General features: G+C 40.9%; 1 protein-coding gene across 2 annotated transcripts in view; it reads right to left on the minus strand.

Moving 5' to 3' along the window:
- Nucleotides 1-247: 247 nt before the first annotated feature.
- Nucleotides 248-13,805, minus strand: part of LOC310785502 (class I histocompatibility antigen, F10 alpha chain-like) — an 18,265-nt gene continuing 4,707 nt past the window's right edge. The window contains exons 3-8 of one of the 2 annotated variants that reach the window (XM_083646592.1): nucleotides 8,698-8,976; nucleotides 7,702-8,007; nucleotides 6,054-6,149; nucleotides 3,820-3,837; nucleotides 3,524-3,605; nucleotides 248-1,897 (exon numbers count right to left, since the gene is read on the minus strand). In XM_083646592.1, coding sequence (XP_083502718.1) covers nucleotides 3,550-3,605; nucleotides 3,820-3,837; nucleotides 6,054-6,149; nucleotides 7,702-8,007; nucleotides 8,698-8,976 — 755 coding nt within the window. In that variant the 3' untranslated portion in view covers nucleotides 248-1,897; nucleotides 3,524-3,549. The remainder of the gene's footprint in view (nucleotides 1,898-3,523; nucleotides 3,606-3,819; nucleotides 3,838-6,053; nucleotides 6,150-7,701; nucleotides 8,008-8,697; nucleotides 8,977-13,805) is intronic. The other variant, XM_083646593.1, reaches the window with a different exon arrangement.

Raw genomic sequence — 13,805 nt, forward strand, 5'->3', positions numbered from 1 at the left:
TGTCATTCAAGGTGTAGAACTAACAGAACTTTAAGTTAAAAAAATGTATGACAGTTTACCCTTTGTTGTCATTCAGTCTTTACAGTCAAACACCGACATGTCAGAACCACATTCATTACATGTAAGTCTCAGTAGCAACAGTGGGTTCTCCTGCAATATTATATTTATATTCACTATAGCCACACATATATAAGGAAAAGGATACTTGGCATTTAAACAAACAAACAAACAAACAAACAAACCAGACTTTGGTCTATTGGGACTTTATTGAAAAGCCAAACAGCGGTACAAAAGGAATGCCTCAGCAGTGCAATTTAATTGGACATTCATTTCAGTAATCCAAACCAGAATATATTGTGAGAATCCCGAATCATCCTCTACATGTTCAGAAACTCTACAAAGAGGTAAATGACCACATCCCTAAATTAATCTAAATTAATCTAGCCTGTAAATAATCCAAAATCAGAACATAACTTAAGCTTTTTAGGATGTTTAGAAATTTACAGCAAAGAGGAAAAAACCCTGCATTGCATCCTACTTTAAATTAAGGCACGTCAGTGTTTAAATGAGAGATCAAAACAAACAGAAATTAAGCAATATATTCTCCCTTAGTTGCTGTAATTCAGCAAAACATCAAATATACAAATACATTTTTGTGTGGGAGAATGCAATTCAACAAGAGCTGTAGATTTTACCACACTTTGCATAAAAAACATATACGAGCAAAATATTTACATAACTGGAAAAATAAATCTCAGACTGACATCTGTTTGGCCAAATAAGTCGTTTGTGTGTGTGTGTGTGTGTGTGTGTGTGTGTGTGTGTGTGTGTGTGTGTGTGTGTGTGTGTGTGTGTGTGTGGGATAATTCCCCAGGGCAAACCTTTCCAATAAAATCACACTGTGTTTATAACTACAACAATAACTATAGTTTTGTGTCAAATGAATATTCAAACTTAGAAATCAAAACCCAATCAACCCATGTGTCTCACATTCCTCCCCTTAAATGTATTGCCAATTCTTTCTAAAAGCAGCAAAGTTGCTCTTTAGTGAGCAGAGGTCTTAAAAAGCTCAATAGCCGCCCTAATATATTTTACCATCATGTGAGGTGACAGGAACTAAATGGTGCAAATCTCATTTTACAGCAAAAAGTTCTGTAAGTTGTAAATCAGGGGTGTCAAAATCATTCGAGCCAATTTGATCTCAACAAGGAAATCAATGCATAATAACCTAAAAAAAAGATATACATAATAAATCCCTGTTTCTTTTAGTGTAAAGAATTACAGGTACATTTTAAGAACATGTTTTCACATAGGGTTATCTCAGCTACCATCAAACAAATGATCAAATCTACTGTCTGTAATTGTGCATTACAATTGAGGGCAACTCTGCAATTTTCTATATTCAAGGCCAAGGGTACTGAAAACAATTGACCATAATACAATTTAAAACCATTTAGTGATGAATACAGAAAGCATGAATAGATGTTTAACTTGCTCCTGAAACCTGGCACCTCTTAGCCTTCACAAGTGCCTCACATTGGATTGAAGGACTTCTCAGTGCAATTTTCACACTTTGCAAAGTCATCCTGTGGACCAGATTGGACCCTCTGGCCCCTGGGCCGCTTGTTTGACACCCCTGAATGGTTTTCCATTTATTTTGTATGAAGGAAATGCTTTTTCATTTGAATTTCTTGTCTTAAACCCCAATCAGTAATCAGCTATTTAAATACTATGATGCTCCTGTTGTTTGTCTGTATGTGCACTGGATTACTGAACTGTTTTGTCATCTGAAACTTCCCAATGATTCATGAATGATTAATAAGCCACTTATTCCCAGTTTACAGATGGAAGGGTGAAAGTGACAGCGCCTCTTCTGGCTCCAGTGCACAATTGATCCCTAAAGAGACAGAAATAACAATGAGATAATGTATAAAATACTTCAGCAACACATAACCTACATCAAATCATTACCTGAAGTTCATCAGTCAGATATTATCAAATATTGTGGATTAGTAAACCAATGATGACTTAATTTACCTACTATCTAAAGGGAGCTGGGGCTCTGTCTGTTTGTTTGTTTGTTTGTTTGTTTGTTTCTCTGGCTGTCCCACTGATGACATCCTCATCATCATCAGTGATGTCATAAATTGTGACATCATCAGTGATGTCAGAGGCATTGTGACATCATCATTGATGCACACATACACACAAGACACACACACACACACACACACACACACACACACACACACACACACACACACACACACACACAAGACATACACACAAGAGACAGACAGGCACACACATGCACACACACACAAACACACACACAAGAGACAGGCACACACACACACACACACACACACACACACACACACACACACACACACACACACACACACACACACACACACACGTGTTTTTGAAAATAAATTCCTAGGTGTGACTATTGATGACAAACTCAATTGGAAAGCACACATTAATAATATTAAATCCAAACTGGCCAAAACTACCGCAATACTTTACAAGACAAAAGAACTTCTAAACCAAAAATCTTCTTATTTATTGTACTGCTCGCTCATAGTTCCATACATCAGCTACTGTGTGGAAGTCTGGGGGAACACCTACAAAACAAATATCGATCCAATCATCAAGCTACAAAAGAGAGCCATCCGAATTGTCAACCATTCCAAATACTGCGACCCAACAAACCCACTCTTTATTAAATTAAATACCCTTAAATTTGTAGATTTAGTTGAACTCAGAACCTCCATTATACTTTACAAGGCACATAATAACCTTCTTCCCAACTGCATTCAGAAATTGTTTTCACCCCGAGTCAGCCGGTACGAACTAAGGGGAACCTGCATGTTCAAACAAATGAAAGTAAGAACAAACTTTAAAAGTAGATGCATCTCTGTCAAAGGTGTACAACTATGGAATAGTCTCTGTGATGAGTTAAAATTGTGTAATTCTATATGTAAATTCAAAAAAATGTTTAAACTAAGAGTACTTAACAAATACAAAACCCTAGTACAATCATGTACTTAAAAGCTATCATTATTATTATTATTATTATTATTTCCAAGATCTATTGAAAACTTTCCTTCTCGCTGTCAACTGATTCTTGCAACTATCTTATTTTTTGTTTTTGAATTTTGATGTAATAAAATGTAAAAAAGGGTAGGCATTTATAAGCTACGGCTTCAGCCTACACCTTTTCGGTCTCCTATATATAAACGCACATTATTACTGTAATGCATTCATGTGAAACTGAAAAATTGACCGAAATAAATTATTTACTTACTTACTTACTTACTTACTTACACACACACACACACACTGATGACATCAGTGAGGATGTGATAATATCACATCTGTCCTTCTGACTTACAGTAAATTGATAAAATTATAACATCCAAATAATGTTCCTTTGGATCAAATGTAAGTCAACGTTGTTCAGTTCAGATGTGAATAGTGCACATATCACCTCTTTGTCTGCCCATAGAACATAACTTACTGTGTGTAACTTGATCCGTTTGGCAATCAGGCGTCTGGATTCAGTTTCTCAGAGAGCTCAGGGCCGGTTTCAGAAGCTGAAGCTGAAGGTCAGAAACACACTATCATCACTTTTTTTTATATAAACAGACAATGCTGGAGGAAGAAGTCCTGAAAAGTTAATTTGCATAATATCAATACCTAGAAAGCTTTCTCAACGGTAGCTATAAAATGCAGTGAGCTAGTCAAGTTATCACTGATATATAAGAAGAGTGCAAGTCACATCATGAACATCAAGTAAAAACAAATTCTACTTACAAGATGGAGGGTGTTTGCCTGAAATAAAGAGAAAAGACAAAATGACTCAAGTTGTCACAGTTGTAAATAACAGATCCCACATTTACCACATTTTATCCCCAATTATAGAGAGCCAAAGTGAACGTCACTTCCTGCCTTTCTAGATATGTTACCTTTTTGATATAGTTTGAATCGTGCCACGGGACACATGTCATGTTTGTCAATGTAAAAGATAACTTTGCAAGTCAAGAAAGTCACAGTTTGTGGTAAAACTGTGGCACTATAAGTTATAAATCAGAAAGACGACACACAACCAGTCGCATGAGTGACGTCTCTCCCGCCACTCCATGTTGTTGATGGTGTGACGTGTTGTGCGACACAAGAGATGTAGTCGATTGACCAAACTAAACCTTACGTTTCAGTTTCAGGACAAACTGCCACTTTCTTGACATGCAGAGTTATCTTTTAAATTGACACATTTGACATGTGTACCCTGTGGCACAATTCAAACGAGATAAAAAAAAAGTAACGTCTCTCTCAGTTAGCCACCATTCATATTTTTTCAGACACTGGTGCACAGAGAAAGGCAGGAAGTCACGTTCACTTTGGCTCTATACTTATACCAGTGTACAGTAAGCCACTCTGTATAACACTCAGTATACAGTAAGCCACTCTGTATAACACTCAGTGTACAGTAAGCCACTCTGTATAACACTCAGTGTACAGTAATCCACTCTGTATAACACTCAGTGTACAGTAAGCCACTCTGTATAACACTCAGTGTACAGTAAGACACTCTGTATAACACTCAGTGTACAGTAATCCACTCTGTATAACACTCAGTGCACAGTAAGCTACTCTGTATAACACTCAGTGTACAGTAATCCACTCTGTATAACACTCAGTGTACAGTAAGCCACTCTGTATAACACTCAGTGTACAGTAAGACACTCTGTGTAACACTCAGTGTACAGTAAGCCACTCTGTATAACACTCAGTGTACAGTAAGCCACTCTGTGTAACACTCAGTGTACAGTAAGCCACTCTGTATAACACTCAGTGTACAGTAAGCCACTCTGTGTAACACTCAGTGTACAGTAAGCCACTCTGTGTAACACTCAGTGTACAGTAAGTCACTCTGTATAACACTCAGTGTACAGTAAGCCACTCTGTATAACACTCAGTGTACAGTGAGCCACTCTGTATAACACTCAGTGTACAGTAAGCCACTCTGTGTAACACTCAGTGTACAGTAAGCCACTCTGTGTAACACTCAGTGTACAGTAAGTCACTCTGTATAACACTCAGTGTACAGTAAGTCACTCTGTATAACACTCAGTGTACAGTAAGTCACTCTGTATAACACTCAGTGTACAATAAGCCCCTCTGTATAACACTCAGTGTACAGTGAGCCACTCTGTATAACACTCAGTGTACAGTAAGCCACTCTGTGTAACACTCAGTGTACAGTAAGCCACTCTGTGTAACACTCAGTGTACAGTAAGTCACTCTGTATAACAGCATCAACTTAACGCCTAAAATGTAAATGTCAAAATATTAGGGGTGTCACGATACACTCAGTTCACGATACGATACGTATCACGATACTGGGTTCACGATAACGATACGATACGATACGATTTTAACAATATTTTTTTAAACTTGAATAATGACAATATATGACTGGAAAAGTAGTATTTTATTTGAAATGCACAAATACAAAACATGCTGTTGTGGGAAATTGTTATTACAATAACAACTAGAAAAAACATGAGATTGGAGATAAGGCTTATCTTGAAATAGAATGAGTTACACCGTCACTTAGATTTACTTTGAACTAAAAGGTTTCTCAGCAGTATAAATTCTCATTATGCATCTTCAGTTTTTCTTCAAACTCAAACAACAAGACTTTTCTTAGTCTATTTTTTATGCATCTTCAGTTTTTCCTGTCAAGTAAACAGTTTTGCCAGAAACTCAATTGAATGGTTTCTCTCCTGTATAACTTCTCATGTGTCTCTTCAGAGACTTGTTCAACTGAACTACTTTCCACACATTGAACTTCAACAAACAAAGACGTTTCTTTGTCTACTTTTGAAAAAAAAAAAAAAAAAAAAAAAAGTTTTTTTTTTTTTTTTTTTTTTTTCACGATATGAGATTTCATCTCAACGATACATATCGTGACGTTTTACTATCGCGAAATTTCGTGGGACGATATATTGTGACACCCCTACAAAATATCCTTTGGAGTTCCTCACCTTTCTTCTTTTTGTAAAGTGCGACACCAATGGCAGCAAGGATGACAGCGAGAACAGCCAGCGCAATAATGATGGGGATGGTCACATCAGCAGCGACTGATGAGAAGATAGATAGATAGATAGATATAGATAGATAGATAGATAGATAGATAGATAGATATATAGATAGATAGATAGATAGATAGATAGATAGATAGATAGATAGATAGATAGATAGATAAATAAAATCAATCAAAGAAAGGGCCTGCACATGATGAAGCTGATGTTGGTTTGCTGCTGTCTATGAAGATGAACCTGACGTACAGCTGAGTTACTGTATTACAGTATCATCTCATCTGTATTAGTTGAGCTGTTATGATTATGAAGGTATCTGCAGGTTTCAGAAGACATTTTTAATGCTGAGTGAATTTTAGACCAATTTAAAAACCAAAATAGAGAAAAAAAAGCTGTCAAAACAGCCTTTTTCTAACTGCACATAAAGACAGTTCTGCAGCTATAAAGGGACAGTGTAAGGAAATGGACAACAGGAAATTAAATGTTATCAAATTTTATAAGCAAAGTTAGTGAAGTAGACCCAATGGGGAAAAAACACATATTGCATAATACTATTAGCCTTATTCTGTATCAGTGGTAAGGGTGGACAGACAGTCACTACATGGTGAAAAAACATACTGCATTTAGGACATTTTAATATTTTCTAAGACTTTACGTTTAAATCATTTTTCTTTTTTAAAGCTTTTAAAGAATGCAGATATCCTGTCAGGTTCACATGATCTGAACAATGATCCTGGGATGAGTTTAAATGTGATCTAAGCCTAACTTGTCCTAATAATGTCTTAACATGTTTAACCTGAAATTCACAGCACATATCTTTCTATGCAAGTCAGACTTAGTTTAGCCACTTCCAAGTAGTCTCGACGCCAGACCCATGAGAGTTCTTACGCTGATACACTACGTTACTGAATGCTGCAGAGCTCTCTCTGGGCCTGGGACACTTTCCCTCAGAGGGCTGGTTATGGGAGGGAACCGTTCACTTGGCCAGTCATATGCCAGTGATGGCTTCAGTCCTCTCCAATCAGTAACGACTTTGCGATCAGACGACACGGGAGGCGCAGCCCATTTGCTCTCTCATCGGTGCTACGACCTGTCACTCATTCAATTTCAACCCGCCTTAAAAACCAGCAGTGGCTGTTAACTGGCACAGACTCACTTATGTAGTATGCGGAGTGCAGCGATTCAACATAATATTTAAGTCTGGGGAGAGACTACTTCCAAGTGACATGACTGTGATATGACTGTAGGTAGATTGTCTTAAAGTTGGATTTAAGGCTCAGTCCATCATATGAGAAAACAGGCTGGAACTTGGAGGAGGCTATATAAAATAATTTAACAAAGTTTTTAAACTCTGCATATATATATATATATATATATATATATATATATATATATATGATATACTGTATAAAATGGGGGGGGGGGTATTTATGGTATTTATTACAAAATAAATACCAAGATGACTAAAATGACAGCAAAACCACAACAAGGTGAGAAACGGACCAGTACAGAACAACAGAAACCAAATGTATAAACTGTTAATCAGATGTAATAAGTAAACTATATGTGTCTCTCCTCCTCCATAAGCTCTTACCCGGGTGGTTGGTCTTGATCACTGCTCGGTCCAGTTTGGTGATGATGTCCTCCTTGAAACCAGCGATCTGAAACACACACTCGTACTTCCCCCAGTCTTCAGCTTTGACTGATGAAACGTTTAGCCGAACGGTCGTCTGGAAGGTTCCATCGTGGTTGGGGAGGATCTCTTCCTTATCCTGAAGGTCCTGAAGCTCCTCTCCATCTCTGGTCCAGAACAACATGACTCTGTCCGGGTAGAAGCCTGTAGCGTGGCAGCTGACTGGAGAGGAGGGAGACTTCTGGAGGAGAGAGATCGAGGGAAGAACTGGAGAGAGAGAGAGAGAGAGAGAGGGGGGGGGGGGGAGAGAGAGAGAGATAGAAGGGGCGAGACAGAGAGAGATAGATAGAGAGAGAGAGTGAGAGTGAGAGAGAGAAGGGGAGAGAGAGAGAGAGGGAGGGAGGGAGGGAGAGAGATAGAGATAGAGAGAGATGAGGGAGAGTGAGAGAGGACAGAAAGACAAAAAACAGATGTGTGTAAACAAAAAACACGACAGTTGTATGTACGTGGTAAATGGTAAATGGACTGCATTTATATAAAGCTTTTATCCAATGTGCCTACATTCACCCATTCACACACAGAAGGCAGCCAGCTGCCTTCTGTGTGTGATGTGTGTGTGTGTGTGTGTTCTGTGTTCTGTGTGTGTGTGTGATGGCACAGCCATCGGGAGCAATTTGGGGTTCAGTGTCTTGCCCAAGGACACTTCGACATGCGGACTGGACTGGAGGAGCCGTGGATCGAACCACCGGCCTTAAGGGTTGGTGGATGATGCGCTCTACCTCCTGAGCCACAGCCGCCCCGTGGCAGCTGTGTGTGTGTGTGTGTGTGTGTGTGTGTGTGTGTGTGTGTGTCTATATGTTGGTTGATATTCACTGGCATGTTTCTGTACATTAGAAACAGAAGAGACAGATGAACATTGTTGTGTTGATGAAACTACATCAGGTCATGTGACTCTACCTGTTCTCTGCAGAGTGCTCTTCCCATAGGACACATACTTCTTCAGCCATTCAATGCAGTCTGTGGTGTAGTAGTACTTCAGGTAGGCTAACCGAGCTTTGTTATTATCCCATCTGTGTTTGGTCATAACAGCCTGCGGTGTCGGAGCGATCCATGTCAGTGTCTTCAGGTCCAATACTATGAAGTCTTCTCCATCATAGCCAAACTGTTTATAACCATTAACCTCTCCTGTCTCATCATCCCATTCACAGCCATACATCATCTGCCAGATGTGGACACCTGAGAGAGAGAGAGAGAGAGAGAGAGAGAGAGAGAGAGAGAGAGGGAGAGAGAGAGAGAGAGAGAGAGAGGGAGAGAGAGAGAGAGAGAGAGAGAGAGAGAGGGAGAGAGAGAGAGAGAGAGAAGATGAGAGGGAGAGAGAGAGAAGATGAGAGGGAGAGAGAGAGGTAGAGAGAGGGGAGAGAGAGAGGATGAGAGGGAGAGAGAGATACAGAGAGAGGGGAGAGAGAGAGAGAGAGAGAGAAAGAGAGAGAGAGTGTGTGAGAGAGAGAGCACAGTCAACTATCAGTGGTTGATCTCTCATGTTTAGCACAGAGACACACTGATCCACAGACACCAACACAGAGGATCTCCACCTCCTGCTGTTACTGGCTGGATGGAAGGTGCTCACAGCCAAACATCATGTGGACAGTGTGGACGTCTCAGAGAGAGACAGAGAGACAGAGACTGCTGTCAAACAGAGAGACATCCTAACACAGTCACTATGCTCTCTTTACCACAGAGAGAGAGAGAGAGACACCCTCACAGTGTTTGTTGTTGCTGCTATATCTGACAACAGATCATTTGTTTGTCTTGTACTATGTTATATAATGTTTTCTAATTAATGTTGAGCTTTTCAATGTCTAAAACGTTTGCTTTGGCAATATGTAGCCTACGTCATGCCAATAAAGCCATTTCAATTGAATTGAGAGAGTAAGACAGAGACAGAGAGGCAGAGATGTCAAACAGAGAGAGATCCTAACACAGTCACTATCCTCTCTTTACCAGAGAGAGAGAGAGAGAGATCCTAACACAGTCACTATGCTCTCTTTACCAGAGAGAGAGAGAGAGAGAGAGAGAGAGAGTGAGAGAGGCAGAGACTGCTGTCAAACACAGAGGTCCTAAAGGCCAAGACATGGTCGAGCGAGGCACGCAGGCGCGAGGCGTTATTATGGAACCCACCACAGATTTGGGCAGACCACACCCTGCACCCGCCTACACAGCAGTCAAGAGCAGGGATTGGCCAGGAGAGAGGCTTTTATTGTCTTTTGACAGCTGGAACCTCCCACAGCACAAACACTCTGTGCTCAGACCAGAGAGTTCATTAACCAACTCAATGACTCTTCATAGCCGACATTGAAATAAATGATGGTGACGTACGTTCCTTCATGTAATATATGAAGGCACATAATGACGTTTCATTGTGACTTTTGATGGACTGTTTCTCATCTCACTTATCAGTGTTCAGTGTAAAACAGCAGTGCTCTGAGCAGCACTCATCAGTGCTCTGAGCAGCACTCATCAGTGCTCTGAGCAGCACTCATCAGTGCTCTGAGCAGCACTCATCAGTGCTCTGAGCAGCACTCATCAGTGCTCTCTGACCAGGAAAGCCTCGGTGCAGAGCGGAGTGCGCACGATCTGTGGAGGTCTGCCTCGCTCGACCATAACTATCCTCTATATACCTACCACAAAGACATCAGAGAGAGAGAGAGAGAGAGAGAGAGAGAGAGAGAGAGACAGAGAGAGAGAGAGAGAGAGAGACAGAGAGAGAGAGGGAGAGAGAGAGAGAGGGAGAGGGAGATAGAAAGAGAGACAGAGAGAGAGAGACAGAGAGAGAGAGAGAGAGAGAGGGAGAGAGAGAGAGAGGGAGAGGGAGAGAGAAAGAGAGACAGAGAGAGAGAGAGGGAGACAGAAAGAGAGAGAGAGAGAGAGAGAGACAGAGAGAGAGAGAGAGAGAGAGGGAGAGAGAGAGAGAGGGAGAGGGAGAGAGAAAGAGAGACAGAGAGAGAGAGAGGGAGACAGAAAGAGAGAGAGAGAGAGAGAGACAGAGAGAGAGAGAGAGAGAGAGACAGAGAGAGAAAGACACTGCTGTAACACAGAGAACCTTCTAGACTGTAAATATAGACAGAAGTATATTTCAGTCTACAGTCAGTCTCCTCTCTTTAGCACAGAGATCAACACTCAGGTTATCTCCACTGTTGGAGGTCGAGGCTTCATGTGAGTTAATAGTCTAGCAGAATGGGCCCTCAGATTTTGAGATACCCCTACCCGAGGTAGAACAAATGACAACAATGATTTTTCTTATCTTTAGGGTCTCCCATTAATGAAATTGATTGTTGTCAAAAAAAAAATTGGGGGAAAAGATGTTTTTTTGGCTGTTCTTTAGAACTACCCCAATCCCTGAAAAAGAGCCAAATTAGGCCAGTCCGAATAGGGGAAAGGTGACAAAAAAGCCAATAACTTGAGAATGCTCACTCTTTTCCTCATCAGATTTGCTGAGGTATGAACCAGGTGGCTGCCCTACATCACCAAATAGTCAAAAAATGATTTACCTAAAAAGATAATGAATTATAGTCCTGTAAATATAGCTTTAGTTTAGGCGGAAATTGTACTTTGTGGTGATAGGAACATAGGACATCACTTTTCTCTCATTTATCAGAAAAACTGAAATCCCTGAAAAATATACCATTACTGAATTGTCTAGGGTGCTATTGAACACTGACCAGTAGTTGTATGGAGATATCTGGTACAGTTCTATTGCAAATGAGATTTCTTTAGACATAGGCCTACTACCTCTTCACTGAAACAGTCAAATGATTGTATGTTATTCTGAATGGGGAATAAGTGGCATAAAAGCCTATAACTTGGGAATGCTCACTCTTTTCCTCGTCAGATTTGCTGAGGTATGAACCAGGTGGCTGCCCTACATCACCAAATAGTCCGAAAATGATTTACCTAAAAAGATAATGAATTATAGTCCTGTAAACATAATAATAATACATTTTATTTGGTGACACCTTTCAAAACACCCAAGGTCAAGTGCATAAAAGAGACATGACATTCTAAAATATCATACATAAAAACAAGCATTGCAAATACCAGCATCATTAAAATACGACGAGCGTAGATATAAGAAAAGACAGGAGATACACACGGCAGGCGAATAACAGATTGAGTACTGTATATGATTAAAGGTAGTAGGCCAATTTGAACAGGTGGGTTTTGAGGTGGGATTTGAATGTGGTGATGGAGTCAGACTGTTGGATGTTGGAACGAGTTCCAGAGTCTGGGTGCAGAGCAGCTGAAGGCCCTAGCACCCATGGTACTGAGGCGAGGGAGGCGGGACAGTCAGGAGGCCAGCTGAGGAAGAGCGTAGGGAGCGGGAAGGGGTGTATTCCTGGAGGAGGTTAGAGAGATGGGTGGGTGCTAGGTTGTGTAGGGCTTTGTAAGTGAGCAGAAGGTTTTTGAAGTCAATCCGGTAGTGGATGGGAAGCCAGTGGAGTTGAATGAGGACAGGGGTGAGGTGGTCAGATGATTTACTGCGGGTGATGATCCAGGCATTTGGAGTCTGTTGAGCAATTTGGTGGGTAGGCCAGAGAGAAGAGAGTTGCAGTAATCAATCTGGGATGTAACAAATGTATGGATGAGGACTTTGGTGCTGTGTTGGGACAGGGATGGGCGGAGTCTGGAGATGTTGCGGATGTGGAAGAAAGCAGACCGGGTGATGTTTTTATGTGGGGTGCAAAGGAAAGGGTGCTGTCCAGAATGACGCTGAGGCTCTTGACTTGGGTAGAGAAGGGAACAGGGAAGCTGTCAATGATGATGTTTGGGGCAGTGGTGTTTTGAGCTTTGGAGAGGATGTTTTTGGAGCCGATGAGGAGGGCCTCGGTTTTACTGGCATTTAACTTCAGGAAGTTACTGCTCATCCAGCTCCTGATGTCCTGGAGGCAGGCAGTGAGGGAGGTGGGAGGAAGAGCGGCAGTGGGTTTGGTGGAGATATAGACCTGGGTATCATCGGCGTAGCAGTGAAACTGGACACCATAGTGTCGGAGGATTTTACCCAGGGGAAGGAGGTAGGTGATGAATAGGAGTGGACCCAATACTGACCCCTGGGTCAAATGGCAGAACACCCGGACGAGTGGTTCCCTAGTTGGACTAACTGTCGTATGTCGGGAGGTAGGATGCAAACCAGGAAAGTGCAACACCAGTGATTCCAATGTTCGCCAGGTGCTCCACAAGTAGCAGTGGAGAGGTCAAGGAGGATGAGGATGGTGAGGAGTCCAGAGTCAGCTGCACGGAGGAGGTCATTATTTATTTTTAACAGGGCTGTTTCAGTGCTGTGATTAGGGCGGAAACCATATTGAAATGGTTCGTGGAGGATGTTTGAGTCGAGGTGGGACTGGATTTGGGCGGCAACCACCCTCTCAAGAGTTTTGGAGATGAAGGGGATGTTGGAGTTGGGACGGTATAGTGTTTGAGGTCAGATGGGTACTGTGGCCTATAAGTTAAGAATGCTCACTCTGATGATCATCATATTTGGAGAGGGAAATACCAGGTGGCTGAACTACATTACCAAATAGTCAGAATGTGGGGAACCCAATGAAATAAAGTTGATCTAAATTACAAGCCTCTAAAACATAGAAATACAAGGTGTAAATATTGGAAGTTTTATTGAAACTGGAACATTAATCCAAACTATAAATCAGTAGTATCTCCTGTCTTGACATGATGGAATAATACAAGTATAATAGTAATCATAATACATTTGTTTTATGGTAGCCCCAAATCTCAGTGCTTCATTTCATTTCATGAACAAAAACAGGAGAACAGACTAGAAAACAAAATACTGCTTATTTGACCTGGCATATGGACACTTGTTTCACAACCAAAGTCCAAATATCCAAATATGAAATACAGTATCAGCCCTTTGTTGAACGTATTATGACCGTACCAGATTATTGTGCCAGTATTTGGGAGTCTGGGGCACATTCACAAGCTTATACTCCATGGACTGCAATTGTAAGGATTGCAAAAGACTGATGCAAATAAACTGTCTAAATATTGCTCAG

This window comes from Poromitra crassiceps (genome assembly GCF_964638095.1).
Source record: "Poromitra crassiceps genome assembly, chromosome: 11".
Taxonomy (NCBI): domain Eukaryota; kingdom Metazoa; phylum Chordata; class Actinopteri; order Beryciformes; family Melamphaidae; genus Poromitra; species Poromitra crassiceps.